Source organism: Mobula hypostoma, chromosome X1 (assembly GCF_963921235.1).
Source record: "Mobula hypostoma chromosome X1, sMobHyp1.1, whole genome shotgun sequence".
Lineage (NCBI taxonomy): Eukaryota > Metazoa > Chordata > Chondrichthyes > Myliobatiformes > Myliobatidae > Mobula > Mobula hypostoma.
Genome location: NC_086128.1, coordinates 47,299,348 through 47,317,717, shown reverse-complemented (window position 1 = coordinate 47,317,717; position 18,370 = coordinate 47,299,348). Strand labels below are relative to the sequence as shown.

The window sequence follows — 18,370 nt, the reverse complement described above, 5'->3', positions numbered from 1 at the left end:
TCCAGGACAGACATACAGCAGGGACGTGGACCCATTTTACTGTTAATAAAAGCCTTTCACTATTTACTCTACTACCAGTCTTTTGGAGTAATTGATAGTGCATCAACACCCAGGAACTTGAAGCTGCTCACTTTCTCCACTTCTGATCCCTCTATGAGGATTGGTATGTGTTCCTTCGTCTTACCCTTCCTGAAGTCCACAATCAGCTCTTTCATCTTACTGACGTTGAATTCCAAGTTGTTGCTGCGACACTACTCCACTAGTTGGCATATCTCACTCCTGTACATCCTCACATCACCACCTGAGATTCTACCAACAATAGTTGTATCGTCAGCAAATTTATAGATGGTATTTGAGCTATGCCTAGCTACACAGTCATGTGTATATAGAGAGTAGAGCAGTGGGCTAAGCACACAACCCTGAGGTGCACCAGTGTTGATCGTCAGCGAAGAGGACATGTTATCACCAATCTGTACAGACAGTGGTCTTCTGGTTAGGAAGTCAAGGATCCAATTACAGAGGGAGGTACTGAGGACCAGGCTCTGCAACTTCTCAATCAGGATCGTGGGAATGATGGTATTAAATGTTGAGTCGATGAACAGCATCCTGAGGTAGGCGTTTGTGTTGTCCAGGTCGTCTAAAGCTGTGTGCAGAGTCATGGAGACTGCGTCTGTCATTGACCTATTGTGACGATAGGCAAATTGCAATGGGTCCAGGTCCTTGCTGAGGCAGGAGTTCAGTCTAGTCATGACCAACCTCTCAAAGCATTTCATCACTGTAGATGTGAGTGCTACCGGGCGATAGTTGTTAAGGCAGCTCACATTATTCTTCTTCAGCACTGGTAGAATTGCAAATAAAGTATTAATTTCAGTTGCTAGGAAGAACTATAAAAATGTTTATCATTGCTACCAGCAAGCATAAGTTATCTTCTTGGTTTCTGCAATCATTAACCAACTTGGTAAACCAGATGTTAGCACTTTCCAACAACCCACACTGATTATTAAAAGTTAATCTTATCAAGAATTTTGGTCTTAGTAGCCAGTTAAGAAATAATCCTTCTGGCAACATTTGGAAGACATCCAGGACAAATCGATTGTAAGGGGTTACAAAGTCATGTCATTTGCAGAATCATGTCTTTTGAGAGGTGCAGACTTGCTGCAAGGGTTCTTCCACCATCCACTCGAATTTGACAAACAACCCATGGGAAATCAGGGGTGATGGTCAACTGGCAATAACACAGTATCTGAGAATCTTCTGTTGATGTCAAAGAACTAGAATGGAAATAATTTGCAAGGGTTTGAGATTATAAGCTACACAAAGGGAGAGGAGTGATTTTCATTGAAAAAGCAATGCACACACCACCGAGGCATGGAAGGCTATGAAACAATTGGTGGTTTAAAAAAATTGGTACAGCTGGTGGCATGGACATGGTGAGCCATAGAACCTGTTTCTGTGCTGTATTCTCCATCATTCTATTCAAGTTCAAGTTTAATTATCATTCAACCACACATGAATGAGTCAAATGAAACATTCTTCCAGGGCCAAGGTGCAAAACACATAGCACATAGGGTTACAATAGCAGAAAAACATACAGTCACAAAAAAAATAGCCCAAGTCCCTGAGTGGCACGGCCAGTAGATTTATGGTGCAAGGGATGTTGTACTGGTCTAGCTTGTTCTTCCTCTGAGCAAATGCCAGAGGACAGCAATGAGCGTACACTGGAGAGCAGCACCAATGGGAAGGGCCAGCTCTCCACCCAGTACGGATTCCAGCATAGCCATAGAGGCCCCTGCTCTCTACCATACTGCCTGTGGTGTCTCCTCCCCAGGGTGGCTGTATCAGCTGACCCCGTGGCACATTGGCCTAGTCTGTGCCACAACAGAGACAATGCACCTCCCCCAGTCTTTCCAATGAACCAGACCTACAGTATTCTACATTGCCATTGACCAAAAGGATCTTGCAATCACAGAAAAAATATCCAAGACAATCACTCTATTGGGCTACACACCACCTCAGCTAACAAAAATATGCAATAAGTCTAGCTGCATTGCTGTTGAGCAACTCACTGATGGGGTAGACCTGCAGTACTTGATGTCCTTAGTATCCAGCATTGTCTTGCAGTTGTAAAAATTACATAAAGGATGAACAATTACACCTTTGGTTGGACCCGGAGTGGCCACTGCGTCTGAGTGCACCACCATCTTACTGGTATGATGCAATGACAATACCATTACAGGATCTTTCAACTAATTATACACGCTTAATGATTTGGTGTGAAATTGAGAGTCTTGAAAATGGATAGCAAGATCTTTTGAATTCTAAACCAATTACATTATTAATACTGATTAATAATATACAGTGGCATTTATATCAATTCTAACGTTAAATTAATTTTGATGTGCCTTTCACTAAGTAGCTGTTCAATAAATCAAGTTCAGTGCCCACTCAAAATTAATCACTTTCATTTCTAAGTCTCCTTTTAATCCAGTGAGCGACACCTTTCTCCCTAAGAGTGTGTAAAGATTGTTGAGGGTGAGTTGGCCGGAAAGCTGTGTGTGCGCGCGTGCATGGGAGAAGGTGCAGCAGGGAAACCAGATGGTCCCTGGAACTGTCTTAGGTTTCAGGTGAAAGAGTGGGCTGGCAGTGTAATATAAAAAGAAAGCAAAGATGTTTGTGATAAAGTGATTTTTGTGGACCAGGTTAGCTATTGAATTGCAAGAAAAGAATATGCCCAGAGCACTTTACCTACACCATTCCCATTTCCAACATATACCTTGACCTTTGTTGGAGTGGACTGTGTTAGAGAGAAGATTTTGAAGCTTTAGCACCTCGAGGCTTCAGCAAGGTGAGGCTTCAGTGAGAGATGGTGAAAAGCTGTAGGTAAACTTTTCCCCCAGTTTATTTATTGTTTTCCTTATTTATATCTGCACATAGTTAGAACTGCAGCACAATTGAACCACAAACACAAGGAAAATCTGTAGATGCTGGAAATCCAAAGGAAAACACACAATGCTAGAGGAACTCAGCAGGCCAAGCAGCATCTATGGAAAAGAGTAAACAGTCAGTGTTTCTGACCGAGGCCCTTCATCAGGACTGGAAAGGAAGGGGAGATATCAAGTAGGAAATGAGGGTGAAGAGGAAGTAGAACAAGGTAGCAGTTGATAGGGGAAATGAAGGCTTACTTCACCCCCTCCTCCTCCCCCAGTTTCACCTATCACCTGCCACCTTGTACTTCTTCCTTCCTTCCCCCCATCTTCTTACTCTGTCCTCTCCCCTTCAGTTCCAGTCATGATGAAGGGTCTCAGCCTGTAACAATGACTGTTTACTCTTTTCCAGAGATGTTGCCTGGTCTGCTGAGTTCCTCCAGGATAGTTGAATGCTCGTCTTGTAGAATGTGGGAAGGCAGGAAGACCTCCGGTGTCCCTGACATCTATAACAATGAGAAGTGCATCCAGCTGCAGCTTCTAACACTCCACATTAAGGAGTTATAGCTGGAACTGGAAGAAGTCCACATCAATCAGGAGGCTGAAGGGTTAATAGAGAGGTACTTACTCCTGAGGTGCAGGACACAAGAAACAGGCTGACAGTCAGGAAGGGGAAGAGGTTAAACAGCCAGTGCAGAGTACCCCTGTGGCCAACCCCCTCAGCAACAGTCACATCACTTTGGATTCTGTTGGGGGTGGGGGGGGGAAGGATTTCAACAAACAGGAAAGTCACAGCAGTCAGATCTCTAGCACTGCGTGTGGCTCTGTGACTCAGAAGGGAAGGGCGGGGGAAGAGGTGAGCTGTGGTGATAGAGTATTTGTTAGTTAGAGGAACAGAAAGGAGTTTCTGTGGACAGATGGTATGTTGTCTCCCAGATGCCAAGGTCTGGGGTGGCTTGAATTGAGTGCTCAGCATTCTTAAGTGGGAGGGTGAACAGCTGGAGGTCGTGGTCCATGTAGGTAACGATGACCTGTCTAGGAACAGTGATGAGGTTCTGCATAGGGACTTCAGGGAGTTAGGTGCTAAGTTAAAGGGCAGGACCTCCAGGGTTGTGATTTCAGGATTGCTACCAATGCCACGTACAAGTGTGGCTAAGGAGTTGGTGTAGGAGGGAGGGCGCCAGATTTTGGGTTCTATTCCAGGGAAGATAGGACCTGTGCAGAAGAGACAGTTTGCAGCTGAACTGGTGGGGGACTAATATCCCAGCAGGAAAGTTTGTTAATGCTGCACGGTGGGGTTTAAACGAGAGTTGCAGGGGGATGGGAACCAGAATGCCAGAACAGATGGTGGAGAGGTTGTGGAGAAAGTTGTTCTTCAGACCTCAGACAAAGTTAGGACTCAAATGGGTGAGCACAGTGCAACTAGTGTTCTGAGCTGCATATATTTCAATGCAAGAAGTATTGCAGGAAAGGCAGATGAGCTTAGGGCATGAATCAACACATGGAATTGTGATATTGTAGCGATTAGTGAGACTTCGTTGCAAGAGGGACAGGGCTGGCAGCCCAATATTCTTGGGTTCCACTGTTTTAGATGTGACAGAGCAGGAGAAATTAAAAGGGTGGGGTGGCATTACTAGTCAGGGAAAATGTCACATCACTGCTCAGTCAGGATAGAATGGAGAAGTCATCCAGTGTGGTGTTATGGGCTGAAATGAGATACAAGAAAGGTATGAATATGTTAATAGGGTTATATTACAGACCACCCAATAATCCACAGTGTTTAGAGGAACAAATTTGTAAAGCGATCACAGACTGTTGCAAGAAACACAAGGTTTCTAGAGTAGGTGATTTTAACTTTCCACTTATTGACTGAGAATCCCATATTGTAAAAGGACTAGATGGGATAAAGTTTGTCAAATGTGTTCAGGTAAGTTTCTTTTATCAGTAGATAGAAGTCCCAATGAGACAGTATGTGATACTGGATCTCCAATTAAGGAATGAAACAGGGAAGGTGACAGAAGTTTGTGAAGAAGAACACTTTGCATCTAGTAATCATAATGCCATTAAGTTCAAAGTAAATACGGAAAAGGATAGGTCTGGTCCACGGGTTGAGATTCAAAATTGGTGAAAGGCCAATTTTGATGGTATCATGGATCTGGCAAGTGTGGATTGGGACAGACTGTTTTCTGGCACTGTGTACTTGGTAAGTGGTAGGCCTTCAAAAGTGAAATTTTGAGAGTACAAAGCTTTGTGTGTCTGGCAGGATAAAAGGTAAAGATAACAGGTTTAGGGAACCTTGATTTTCAAAGTGATATTGTGGCCTAAGTTAAGAAACAAAGCAGGTGCATAGCAGGTATAGGCAGTTAGGAACAAATAAAGTGCTTATTGAGTATAAGAAATGCAAGAGTACACCTCAGAAGGAAATCAGGAGGGGTAAAAGAAGACATGAGATTGCCCTTGCAGACAAAGTGAAGGAGAATAAGACATTCTACAAATACTGTACCTTAAGAGCAAAAGGATTGCAAGGGACAAAATTGGTCCTCTGGAAGACCAGAATGGTAATCCATGTATGGAGCCAAAACAAATGGGGGAAAACCTTAGGTGCATTCTTTGCATCTGTATTTACTTGGGAGATGGATACAGAGTCTATAGAAATGAGACAAAGCAGCAGGGAGGTCATAGACCCTATACACATTACAGCAAAGGATGTGTTTGCTGTCTTAAGGCAAATTAAGTTGATCAACCTCTAGGGCCTGATAAGGTGTTCCCTTGCAGAATTAGCAGGGGCTCTAGCAGAGATATTTAAATCGTCCATAGCAACAGGTGCGTACCGGAGGACTGGAGGATAGCCAATGTTGTTCTTTATCCCAGAAGACTGTAAGTGCTTACCTATTAAGTTTATACAAATGGAGAGAGATGGATTTTTGCAGTCAAAGAAAATCAAGTGATAAATGGTAATTTGAGTTGTTGTAGAAGATTGGTCATCACATTGGAGTACTTAGCCTGTTACTGTCCTTATTTCCTAAGCTCCAAGAACACATTATCAAGATGTATTAATTATACATGGACTGTTATAATTAGAATCCACACAGAATACATTAACATTACCAATTGTAATTGTGTATAATGTCATCAACATCTACTTGTAGAATAAGATGTTCACAATAGTTTTATTGACATGCAGTATGAAGGCTGTCTCTTTTAGAACCTGGCTATTATGTGCCTATTTTATTTGACGTACCTGCTCAGCCTGATTACTAAGTAGCTATTGATTGGCCTGATTTTTGTCATTAGTTTACTTAATTATCCAAGACATGTGAACCTCCAGAAACAGTTTCTGTGAATCAAAAAGTACAGTCAAAGCACCCTGGTCTCTGGTCACGTCTGTGAGAAACAGTAAATCTTCTTTTGAACAGTGATGTACAAATCAGTCATGATTTAATTGAATGTTGGACAGACTTAATGGATTAAATGATGTTCTCCAAGCCCCCATCTTGAGGACCAATAGGCTCTCCCTCTCTCAAAAGAAAGGGATCGTTTGAGTACAGGGGTCTTCTTCTGACAGCAGCGGGCGACTAGCAAACACACAGACTGCTGTCTCAATGTTTCAGTCTCCCATGATGCTTCAGTCGACAAAATTGGCAGGGAACAGGGTCACTTACGGGGGCCGATCCCCAAGGGTGCATGTCTTCCAGGCCATTCCTGGAGATAGCAAAGCACTAGGCCACACAGCCAATCCAAAAACCCACCACTTGTGAAGAACCTGTCATGGTCCAGTCCGTGAAGTCCATCTCCCGGTTCATGGTCCAGTCCATCGACCCTTGCTCCAGGTTTTCCTGTCTACCCTGTTTCTGATCCTGTTGAGCACTAATTGAGGCAGCTGGTACTCATTGGGTCTGGCTGCATAAATACCTTCAGAGACCAGGGCGTGGCTGCTGGATTGTTCTTGTCCTTACTCCTTGTATCCTTTCCCCTGCCTTCTGTTTCCTCGCCTGAAGCCTTGCCTTGTCTTGCTGGTAACTCTCGCCTCGTCTCGCCTGCAGTCTTGTCCTGGAGCCACCCTGTACCTAGCTCCCTTCCTGTCCCTTGCCTCCGCCCAGGTAAGCCAGGCCGTCTTGCCATTACCTGCGGTTGGTTCCGTCCCTTCCTGTTCCTTGCCTCCATTGGGTAAACCAGGCTGTCTTGCCGTTACCTGTGGTTGGTTCTGTCCCTTCCTGTACCTTGCCTCCGTCAGGTGGAGTACCGTGCCCTGCCCAGGGGAACCACGCCCTGCCCAGGAGGAGCCTCCAGCCTCCAGCCCCAAGCCTCGCCTCAAGTTTCCAGCCTCCTGCCAAACCTCACCTCCAGTCTCCTGCCTCCTGCCAAGCCTCGCCTCCAGTCTCCTGCTTCCTGCCAAGCCTCGCCTCCAGTCTCCTGCTTCCTGCCAAGCCTAGCTTCCAGTCTCCAGCCTCCTGCCAAGCCTCACCTCCAGTCTCCTGCTTCCTGCCAAGCCTCGCCTCCAGTCTCCTGCTTCCTGCCAAGCCTCGCTTCCAGTCTCCTGCTTCCTGCCAAGCCTCACCTCCAGTCTCCTGCTTCCTGCCAAGCCTCGCTTCCAGTCTCCTGCTTCCTGCCAAGCCTCGCCTCCAGTCTCCTGCTTCCTGCCAAGCCTCGCCTCAAGTTCCGACAGAACCCCAACTACCCTGAAAAGAAGAAAAGCTGTTTCACAGATGAACTGGAAGAAGTCGCCTGGGACTGCAAAAATTGCTGGCACCATCTTTCTACTTTCCTCCTAGCTGTGACACCACTTTTAATGAATTATGGACCTGTATTCCCAGATCTCTGTTCTAACACACTCCTCAGTACCCTACCATTCACTGTGTAGGACCTACCCTGGTTTGCCCTACTGAGGTGCAACATTCACACTTGTATGCATTAAAATCTGCCACTTTTCAGCCCATTTTTCTAGCTGGTCCAGATCCTGCTGCAAGCTTTAATAATCTTCCTCACTGTCTTCTATACCCCCAGTCTTGGAGTCATCCATAAATTTGTTGATCCAGTTAACCATATTATCATCCAGATTGTTGATGTAGATGATAAACAACACTGACCCCTGTTTCACACCACCATTGACAGGCCTCCAGTCAGAGAGGCAACCATCTCCTACCACTCTGACTCCTCCCACCAAGCCAATGTCTAATCCAATTTACTGCCTCATCTTGAATATCAAGTGACTGAACCTTCATCACCAACCTCTCATGCAGGACTTTGTCAAATCATCATCATCATCATCATCATCATCATCATCATCATCAGGTGCCATGCCCAGTTTGAGCTTTGACTGCCATGGCCCACACACTCCTGTTTCAGGTCAACTGGATCAATTAATTGGTATTCATTTCCAGTTCTTTGGCTGCTGTCTCCATCATCATTTGTCTTTGCCTTCCTCTTGCTTTCTTCCCTTCATTCTTTCCCATAATTACCGTGCATTCTAACTCCTCTTTCCTAATCACATGTCCAATGAAGTTATGTTGCCTTTTCATGATCTCATACATTATTTCTCTTTTTGTGTTTGGTTTGTTCATGACATCCTCATTAGATATTTGTTTTGTCCATGATATTCTTTGCATTCTCCTCAAAAACCATATCTCTGCTGCTTCAATTCATTTCCTCATGTTGCTAGGTATTGTCCAACATTCTGAGCCATATAACATAACTGGATAAACGTAAAATTTCAGTACTCTGAGGCGGGTTTAGTGTTGGTCAGTATAATCTTCATTCTCCTAAAGGTATCTTTTGCCATCCCTATTCTTCTTTTGATGTCCATGTCGCACTTGCCATCTGATGTCACCCAGTTTCCTAAGTAGCAAAAGTTCCGTACAGTTTTATGTCTTCCCCGTTTATTCTCAGCCTGCAGATAGGATTCTCCTTCTTTTCAGATTTCACCATACATCCTGTCTTTTTGCAATTGATAGATAGACCTATTTTTGCGCTTTCTTCAACTATATCAATTAAGTTTTGTAGTTCTTCCTCCATACTTACAACTAACACAGTGTCATCCACGTCTCTGAAATTATTGATGTTTTCACTGCCAACTTTGACTCCCAAGATGTCTCTTACTTTTTGTAATATTGCTTCACTGTACACATTAAACAAATCAGGGGAGAAAACACGTCCTTGCCTAACGCCACTTTTGATTTTCGTAAACTGACTTACTTCTCCATCTATTCTTACAGCCACAGTTTGTTCCCAGTACAGGTTCGTGATTAGGCGGAGGTCTTTCAAATCTAGATCGAGAGTCCTGGGTATGACTCTAAACTGCAACCGGTGTCAAATGCCTTTCTAAAATCCATGTGGACAACATCCACTGCCTTGCCTTCAAATTTCCTGATAACTTGCTTGAAAAAAATCTATAATATTTGTTAGACACAACCTACATTGACTATCCCTAATCAGTCCCTGTCTATCCAAGTACCTATATATCCTGTCCCTTAGAATACCTTCCAATATCTTTCACACTACTGATGTCACACTTCCTGGCCTATAATTTCCTGGCTTATTCTTAGAGCCTTTCTTAAACAACGGAACAACATTAGCAATCCTCTGGCACCTCACCTGTGGCTAAGGACATTTTAAATACATCTGCCAGGGCCCCTGCAATTTCTGTACTAGCCTCCCACAGGGTCCAAGGGAACACCTTGTCAGGCCCCAGGGAGTTATTCACCCAATTTGAATGAGGACAACAAACATCTCCTCCTCTAATCTGTATATGGTCTATGACCTCACTGCTGATTTGCCTCACCTCTATAGACTCTGTCAGTTTCCTGAGTATATACATATGCAAAAAAATTAATACCTTCCCCCATCTCTTTTGACTTCATGCATAGAATACCATTCCGATCTTCCAGAGGACCAATTTTGTCCCTTGCAATCCTTTTGCTCTTCACATATCTGTAGAAGCAGTTGGGGTTCTCCTTCGCTTTGTGTGCTGGAGCAACTCATGCCTTCTTTTAGCCCTCCTGATTTCTCCCTTAAGTTTTCTCATGCATTTGTTATACTCAGTACCTTTTGTTAATTTAATTTTGTCAATTTAATTCATTCTTTGGCCTCAGGTTCTATAAAGTATTAAGGAGAATTTGAAAGTCCTATTGCTGCTCAGATATGGGTAAGAAAGGTTTCAGTAATTTTGTTCATTAATCAGACAATGTAATTTAGTTTATATTGTCATCTGCAAGGTTATGGAAGTATGAACTTTCAGATCTATAAAACTGGTGGCACTGGAAAAATAACACCAATGCTGTCTCCAAAATCCTTTTAAGTCCATTGGAAGAATAAGTAAAGCCTCACAGCCCAGCATCCCCAGTTTTGAAGCCCTAGTGTCTCAGTGAAGCAGACATGTCATTCTTATGCTGACGGCACACTATCAACACAGCTCTGTCATGTGAAATGATAACTAGACAGACAGGATGCGTTAAGGATGTGCACAAAGCTCTGAAGAAATGCATCATCTCTTTGGTTCCTAGAAATCTCTGGCCCATGATCAAATTAAACCAAGCTGCTCCTCTATGAAGGTGTGGAAGGAGTAGTTGAGGTAGCATTGAGACTTCAAGGCCAATCATTGAAAGCCCATAGAAGCACTGAGTAAAGAACTGAAGGAACTCACCACCCTAAAGACTACCAAACTGCCCACCATATCAGGTATTTACTACCAAATCTACAAAAGGATCTACATTTCCAAATTGGCCTCTTTAGCCACCTTGGAATCCATAAAACCATAGTGAAAATATGTCATCCTCAATCCTGAGGGACTGTCTACAACGAAAATAGAATGACAAGTTACTTCAAGAAGACCACAAATGTTTTGCAGCTGGCTGAAAATTCAGTGATTTATATCATAGACTGAATATTTTTAACAAAGATTTATGGAATATGTTTCTACAGTTTTTTGAAGTACAGACTGTTATTATCTGCAATATTGAAACAAAAACAGAAAACACTAGAGAAAGTCAGCAGGTCAGTTTCATCAAGAAAATCTTACCTGTTAGGTCAATGAGCTTTCATCAGGAGTGTTTGATGTCTCTGGGCCTGTGCTCCCTGGAGATTAAAAAAAAGGAGGATCACATTGAAATCTATCAAATATTGAAAGGCATAGATGGAGGATATTTCCTGTAATGGGGGAGTCTTCGGCCAGAGGGCACAGCCTCAGAATACAAAGATGTTGCTTAGAACGGATGAAGAATTTCTTGAACCAGATAGTGACCAATCTGTGGAATTCATTGTCACAGACAGCTGTGGAGCTCAAGTCATTGGGTAAAATTAAAGCATGGGTTGATAGGTTCTTGATTAGTAAGGGCATCAAAAGCTACAACGAGAAGGTGAAGAATGGGGTTCATAGGGAAAATCAGCCATGATGAAACGACAGAGTAAACTCAATGGGCAGAATGGCCTAATTTGTCAGGCAGGCACCTCCCAGTCTCCATCCAGCTAAAACAAATCACCTGCCAATCGTTTCCAACTCATAGCCTGAAGCCTATTTAAACCCAGCTCTCATCCACAGCACCTTGTTTACTCATCAAACCAGCCAGCCGGAACCAGTTGCTCCTAGCTTTCAGTTATCTTGTAGCCTGTGGTGGTTTAGTACCTGTTCTCCCTTGTTCTGTGGCCCCATGTGGGTTATTATTTTGCAGTATATTAAAGTTATTGCTCACCATTAAAATCATCTCTGCTGTTCTGCTTTTGGGTCAAGCTCCTCGACATTTCCCAACGTCATTCTGCTCTTAGGTCTCATCGTCATCCAGCAGTAAAATTCAAGCTTTTTCAGATGTAATTTGAGAATCAGAGAAAAGGTGGATTGAAAAAATCAAGTGAAGAAAAAGCTGGTATTAGTTTGGAGGGGAGGAATGAGTCAATGGCAAAAAAAGTTTGAATGTGAAAGCACAAACCTTGGCATTAATGTGACAAAGTTCAAAGTACATGTATGTCACCACATTCAACCCTGAGATTCATTTTCTTTTGGGCATAGTCAATAATCCAATAACCATAATAGAATCAATGAAAGGCCTCCCCAGCGGGGCAAACAACCAGTGCACAAAAGGCAGCAAACTGCAAATACAAAAAGAAAGAAAAAATAATAATAATAAATATTAAGCAATAAATATCAAGAACATGAGATTAAGAGTCCTTGAAAGTGAATCAATAGGTTATGGAAAGAGGTCAATGATGGGGTAAGTGAAGTTATCCCCTCTGCTTTGAGAGCCGATTGGTTGAGGGAAAGTAACTGTTCCTGAATCCTGTGGTGTGAGTGCTGGTGCTCCTGTATCACCTTCCTGATGATGGCAGTGAGAAAAGAACATGACGTGGGTGGTGGGGGTCCCTGATGGTGGGTCCTGCTTTCTTATAACAACGCTCCATGCAGATGTGCTCAGTGGCGAGGAGGGTTCTACTTCTGATGGACTGGGCCATATCCACTACTTTTTGCAGGATTTTCTGTTCAAGGGCATTGGTGTTCCCATATTAGGCAGTGATGGAGCTAGTCAATATACTCTCCACCACATACCTATAGAGGTTCGTCGAAGTTTTAGATGTCATGTTGAATCCTCGCAAGCTTCTAAGGAAGTTGAGGCACTGCCGTGCTTTCTTTGTAATTGCACTGGAATGCTGGGCCCAGGCAGGTCCTCTGAATGATAACACTGAGGAATTAAGTTGCTGACCCTCTCCACCTCTGATCCCCCAAAAAGAGAACTGGCTCATAGACCCAAACAACAGGAATTCTGCAGATGCTGGAAATTCAAGCAACATACATCAAAGTTGCTGGTGAACGCAGCAGGCCAAGCAGCATCTATAGGAAGAGGCGCAGTCGACGTTTCAGGCCGACTAGTCCTGACGAAGGGTCTCGGCCTGAAACGTCGACTGCGCCTCTTCCTATAGATGCTGCTTGGCGTGCTGCGTTCACCAGCAACTTTGATGTATGTGGCTCATAGACCTCCGTTTTCATCTTCCTGAAATCAATAATCAGTTCCTTGGTCTTGCTAACAGTGATTAAGAAGTTGTTGTGGCACTATTCAACCAGATTTTCAATATCCATGTACCATAGCCATGATTCTTATGATCAAAGGCAACTGAGGCATTTAAGTAATGGATACCCTTCTCGTTGACTTGTGTTTCTAGGTTTCATTGGACTCCTTGGAGACCCGACAGCACAACAATGCTGGAAAATACCAATGTCTGAGATGCCACTTTCTTCCCAATGAAATCAGTTCTTTGAACCTTCTGATACTACATACTAAGATGAAATGTGGCAGATATCTGTAATGAGAATAAGGGGGAAATTGAGAACTAATATGAACTTCACCTTCACAAAGAACAAGTTTAAAGACATAGGCAGAGATATCATTTTAATTCCACATCCCATTCCCATTCTGATATGTCTATCCACAGCCTCCTCTACTGTAAAGATGAAGCCACACTCAGGTTGGAGGAACAACACCTTATTTTCCATCTGGGTAGCCTCCAACCTGATGGCATGAACATTGACTTCTCTAACTTTCGCTAATGCCCCACCTCCCCCTCGTACCCCATCCGTTATTTATTTATATACACACACATTCTTTCTCTCTCTCTCCTTTTTCTCCCCCTGTCCCTCTCACTACACCCCTTGCCCATCCTCTGGGTTTTTCCCCCCTCCCCCTTTTCCTTCTCCCTGGGCCTCCTGTCCCATGATCCTCTCATATCCATTTTGCCAATCACCTGTCCAGCTCTTGGCTCCATCCCTCCTCCTCCTGTCTTCTCCTATCATTTTGGATCTCCCCCTCCCCCTCCCACTTTCAAATCTCTTACTCACTCTTCCTTCAGTTAGTCCTGACGAAGGGTCTCGGCCCGAAATGTTGACTGTACCTCTTCCTAGAGATGCTGCCTGGCCTGCTGTGTTCACCAGCAAATTTGATGTGTGTTGCTTGAATTTCCAGCATCTGCAGAATTCCTCGTGTTGGCAGAGATATCTCATTGATTTTCATACTACTTTCCTGTGACAGCCTTAAAAAAGTTATGCTTGTAAAGACATGGCTCATTAGAAAAATCCATGTACTATGTGGTATCTCCAAATATTCGTGCTTGGTGTCTTTGCTTGAAGTGTATATTATATTTGTGCCTCCTTCCCATTCTATTCCACTGCTGTCATGTTCTCTCCCACACTCTGGTTTATGCCTGCACGGGTGTAAAATGCATTGTATGATGGTCAACATCATTAGGTGAATAGGTGAAACATCAAAAGTACTGATAAAGGCAGTGAACAGAATTGTGTAATACAATTTCACTGGTGTAATACCACCACAAAGTGGAATTCCAGGCAAAATTATTTGGATAAAATGGTTCCATCTTGCTTGTTAAAATAAACACCAGTTATCTATTACCATTTGTGAAGTGCATTTGAATAATAATAATGGACTGTAAGTGGCATATGATTCAATCTGTTAATAACAAATTTGGCATGAATGCATACTCTTTGAAGAGCTTTATCTATGTTATAGGTGGAGCAGGTTAGAGTATAATCACCTCAAGTATTGCAGAGAAGAAATACATCAAAGTTCTAAATAAATAAGAGCAAATTGATCAAAGTAAGATCAATATAAATGTAAAATATTTTGAAATTAAAGCACATGGTTCTATTATGTAAATATATTTTATTTTTCCTTTAGGTTTTTACCAGATATGGAAAGTGCTACATGTTTAACTCAGGAAGTGATGATAAGCCTCTACTGACCACTGTGCAAGGTGGGACTGGAAATGGCCTTGAGATTATGTTGGACATTCAGCAGGATGACTACTTGCCAGTGTGGGGTGAAGCAGGTATGATGATTTCCTTCTATTTAAACAATTGTAAAGCTATAACAATGTGACTACCTTTTATAATGTAAAGAAATTATTTTGGAGTATGTGCATCTTTAATTATATGCTTTTCATTATTATTGCAATACTTGGAAATGGGCCAGCATTTTGTTTGAAGTGCAACAGTGATTGTTCCATGTCTGAGAAATTCACCAAGATACCTCAACTTCTGTTGTTTTCATCCATAATTCAAATCAGGATAATGTTAAATGTTTTTAGCTTCCAAGACAGAAAAATACCCAGATAAAATGTCGATATACAGTACTGTGTAAATGTCTTGGGGACATGTCATAAAAAAAACTGTGAAGCAAGGATGCTTTCAAAATAATGAAATGAAAAGCTTCTAAACAGCAAAAAAATTACTTTAAAGAGCAGCAAGCAGTAGAAAACTAAATCTTGCTCTTTAAACTGCATCAAATCTCTTAGGTACAGTATTGTGCAGTTTTATTAGAAAATCAGCTGGTAGGTTGTTCGAAGCATCTTGGAGAACTTGTTACAGTTCTTCGACAGACTTTGCTGTCTTGCTTGTTTCTGTCTCTCCAGGTAATCCCAGACAGCCTCAGTGATGTTGAGATCAGGAATCTGTGGAGGCCGTACCATCTGAAATCATTAAAAATCTAGAGTACCTGTACCTTTTCACAAGATTGTTACAAATACAACAATATTATTCTCCTTGTGATGACATTTGTTAGTCTTATAAAGTCAGGAACATTATTTTCCATTATTAGATTTAATCAGTTTTGTTTATAATTAGGTGCTGATTCTTTCCCCCATAACCTACTGTATATTGCTGGAATTAGCATGAGCTAATGGCAACATCACAAAGAATGAAGTTCTGCTGCAGACAAGTTGACAGTACCATTCCTTACAAGGAGGATCTAAATGTCAAATGGCAATTGCATGCAGTTTTTGTGTTCAGTAACAAACGTATTTAACATTGCCATGATTGCTTTCTTTCAAAGCTGATGAATAGCTTTTGTTCTGCACCAAACAAGAAATGCAGTTGTCAGATATTTTATTTCATTCCCAGGAAGTCGTCGACAAGTCCCTTGGTCACAGTTTAGGACTTTGCTGGCTTTTGGCAACTATTTCTTGGATCCCCTGGGTGATTGGCCAGAAGCTTCATGGGCTCCAAGACTTCTTCTCACAGGATTATGTTCACTATTACTTATTACAATGCAGAAGAAGGCCATTTGATCCATCAGATCCATACCAGCTCTAGACAGATTAATCTCACCAATCCAATGCTCCTTCTTACTTCCCTGTAGCCTGGAACTTATTTGCTCCCACATGCCCATCAATCCCACTTCTTTATGACCTTCTTTGCTAAGTTAATTTAAGTAACAAATAACCATAAGATATAGGAGTGGAATTAGGCCACTTGGCCTATCAAGTCTGCTCTACCATTTCATCATGGCTGATCCAATTTTCCTCTCAGCTCCAATCTCCTGCCTTCTCCCCATATTCCTTCATGCCCTGAGCAATCAAGAATCTATCAACCTCTGCTTTAAATATATAGAAGACTTGGCTTCTACAGCTTCCACAGATTCACCACTCTCTGTCAAGAGAGATTCTACCTCACCTCTGTTCTAAAATGATATCCCTCTATTCTAGGGCTGTGTGCTCGGATCTTAGACTCTGTCATCATAGGAAACGTCCTCTCTAGATCCACCCTATCTAAGCCTTTCACCACTTGAGAGGCTTCAATGGGGTCTCCCCTCATTCTTCTGAATTTGAGTGAATGCAGGCCCAGAGCCATCAAACACTCTTCATATGACAAGCCAATTCAGTTTCAGTTTGGTGAACCTCCTTTAAACCTTCTCCAGTTTCAGCACATCCTTTCTAAGATAAGGGCCCCAAAACTGCTCACAATACTCTAAGTGAGGCCTCACTAATGCTTTATAAAGTCAACATTATGTCCTCGCTTTTATATTCTAGTCCTCTTGAAATGAATGCTAAAATTGCATTTGCCTTCCTCACCATGGACTCAACCTGCAAATTAACCTTTAGGGAATCCTGCACAAGGACTCCCAAGTCCCTTTGCACTTCAGGTTTTTGAATTTTCTCTCCATTTCGAAAACAGTCAACTCTTCATTTCTTCTACCAAAGTACATGACCATACACTTCTTGACACTATATTCCATCTGCCACTTCTTTGTCCATTCTCCTAATCTAATTCATTCTGTAGCCTCTCTACTTCCTCAAAACTACCTGCCCCTCTACCTAATGTCATATCATCTGCAAACTTTACAACAAAGCCATCAATTCCATCATCCAAATCAACGACATATAACGAAAAAAGAATTGGTCCCAACATTGACCCCTGTGGAACGTCACTAGTCACAAGCAGCCAACCAGAAAAGTCACCCTTTATTCCCACACTTTGCCTCCTATCAATCAGCCACTGCTTTATCCATGATAGAATCTTGCCTGTAATACCATGGGCTCATAACTTGTTAAGCAGCCTCATGTGTGGCACCTTGTCAAAGGCCTTCTGAAAATCCAAGTACGCAACATCAACTGATTCTCCTTTGTCTATCCTGCTTGTTATTTCTTCAAATAATTCCAACAGATTTGTTAGGCAACATTTTCCCTCGAGGAAACCATGCTGACTATGGCCTATTTTATCATGTGCCCTGAGACCTTATCCTGAATAACTTCAACATCTTCCTAACCCCTGAGGTCAGATTAACTGGCCTATAATTTCCTTTTTTCTGCCTCTTTCCCTTTTTGAAGAGTGGAGTGACAGTTACAATTTTCCAGTCTTCTGGAAACATTCCAGAATCTGGTGATTCTTGAAAGATCATTACTAATGCCTCCATGATCTCTTCAGCCACCTCTTTCAGAACCCTGGGGTGTACACTATCTGGTCCAAATGACTTATCTACCTTCAGGCCTTTCAGTTTCTGAAGAACCTTCTACCTGGTAATGGCAACTTCACGCACTACTGAACCCTGACACACTCAATTGTAGCATTTGCTCATGTTTTCCACAGTGAAGAGTGATGCAAAATACTTATTCAGTTCTTCCGCCATTTCCTTGTCCCTTTCCAGCAGTGTCTCAGTGTTCCGATATCCACTTTCACCTCTTTTACTCTTTATGTATCTGAAGAAGCTTTTGGTATCCTCTTTAATATTATTGCCCAGCTTGCTTTCATATTCCATCTTTACCTGAATGACTTTTTTAGTTGCCTTCTGTTGGTAATTAAAAGCTTCCCAATCCTCTAACTTCCCACTAATTTTTTGCTCTATTAAATGCTCTCTCTTTGGCTTTTATGTTGGCTTTGGCTTCTCTTGTTAGCCATGGTTGTGTCAGTTGCCTTTAGGATACTTGTCCCTCTTTCGTATGTATATATCCTGTGTCTTCCGTATTGCTTCCAGAAATTTCAGCCGTTGCTGCTCTGCTATCATTACTTCCAGTGTTCTTTTCCGGTCAATTCTGGCCAAATTCACTTTACTCCATTGTAATACTGATACATCTGACTTCTCAATTTTGGAATGGGAGGAATCCAGTGCACCCAACAGGAATTTACCCACCCAGGTCCGTGGGCTGTGGAACAGGAACACCGATGTCCTATTTGTCAAGTC

At 42.5% G+C, this 18,370-nt stretch overlaps 1 protein-coding gene and 1 long non-coding RNA gene across 5 annotated transcripts in view; one reads left to right on the top strand and one right to left on the bottom strand.

Annotated features, from left to right (window-relative positions):
- Positions 1-18,370, top strand: part of asic2 (acid-sensing (proton-gated) ion channel 2) — a 717,277-nt gene that overhangs the window by 486,171 nt on the left and 212,736 nt on the right. The window contains exon 3 of the mRNA XM_063038045.1: positions 14,594-14,744. Coding sequence (XP_062894115.1) covers positions 14,594-14,744 — 151 coding nt within the window. The remainder of the gene's footprint in view (positions 1-14,593; positions 14,745-18,370) is intronic.
- Positions 1-18,370, bottom strand: part of LOC134340608 (uncharacterized) — a 129,465-nt gene that overhangs the window by 14,712 nt on the left and 96,383 nt on the right. For 2 of the 4 annotated variants that reach the window (XR_010016595.1, XR_010016593.1), the window contains exons 1-3: positions 11,843-11,932; positions 11,609-11,712; positions 10,939-10,994 (exon numbers count right to left, since the gene is read on the bottom strand). This is a non-coding gene — a long non-coding RNA (uncharacterized LOC134340608). Of the gene's footprint in view, positions 1-10,938; positions 10,995-11,608; positions 11,713-11,842; positions 11,933-18,370 lie in introns of those variants that run through there. The other 2 variants (XR_010016596.1, XR_010016594.1) reach the window with 1 other exon arrangement.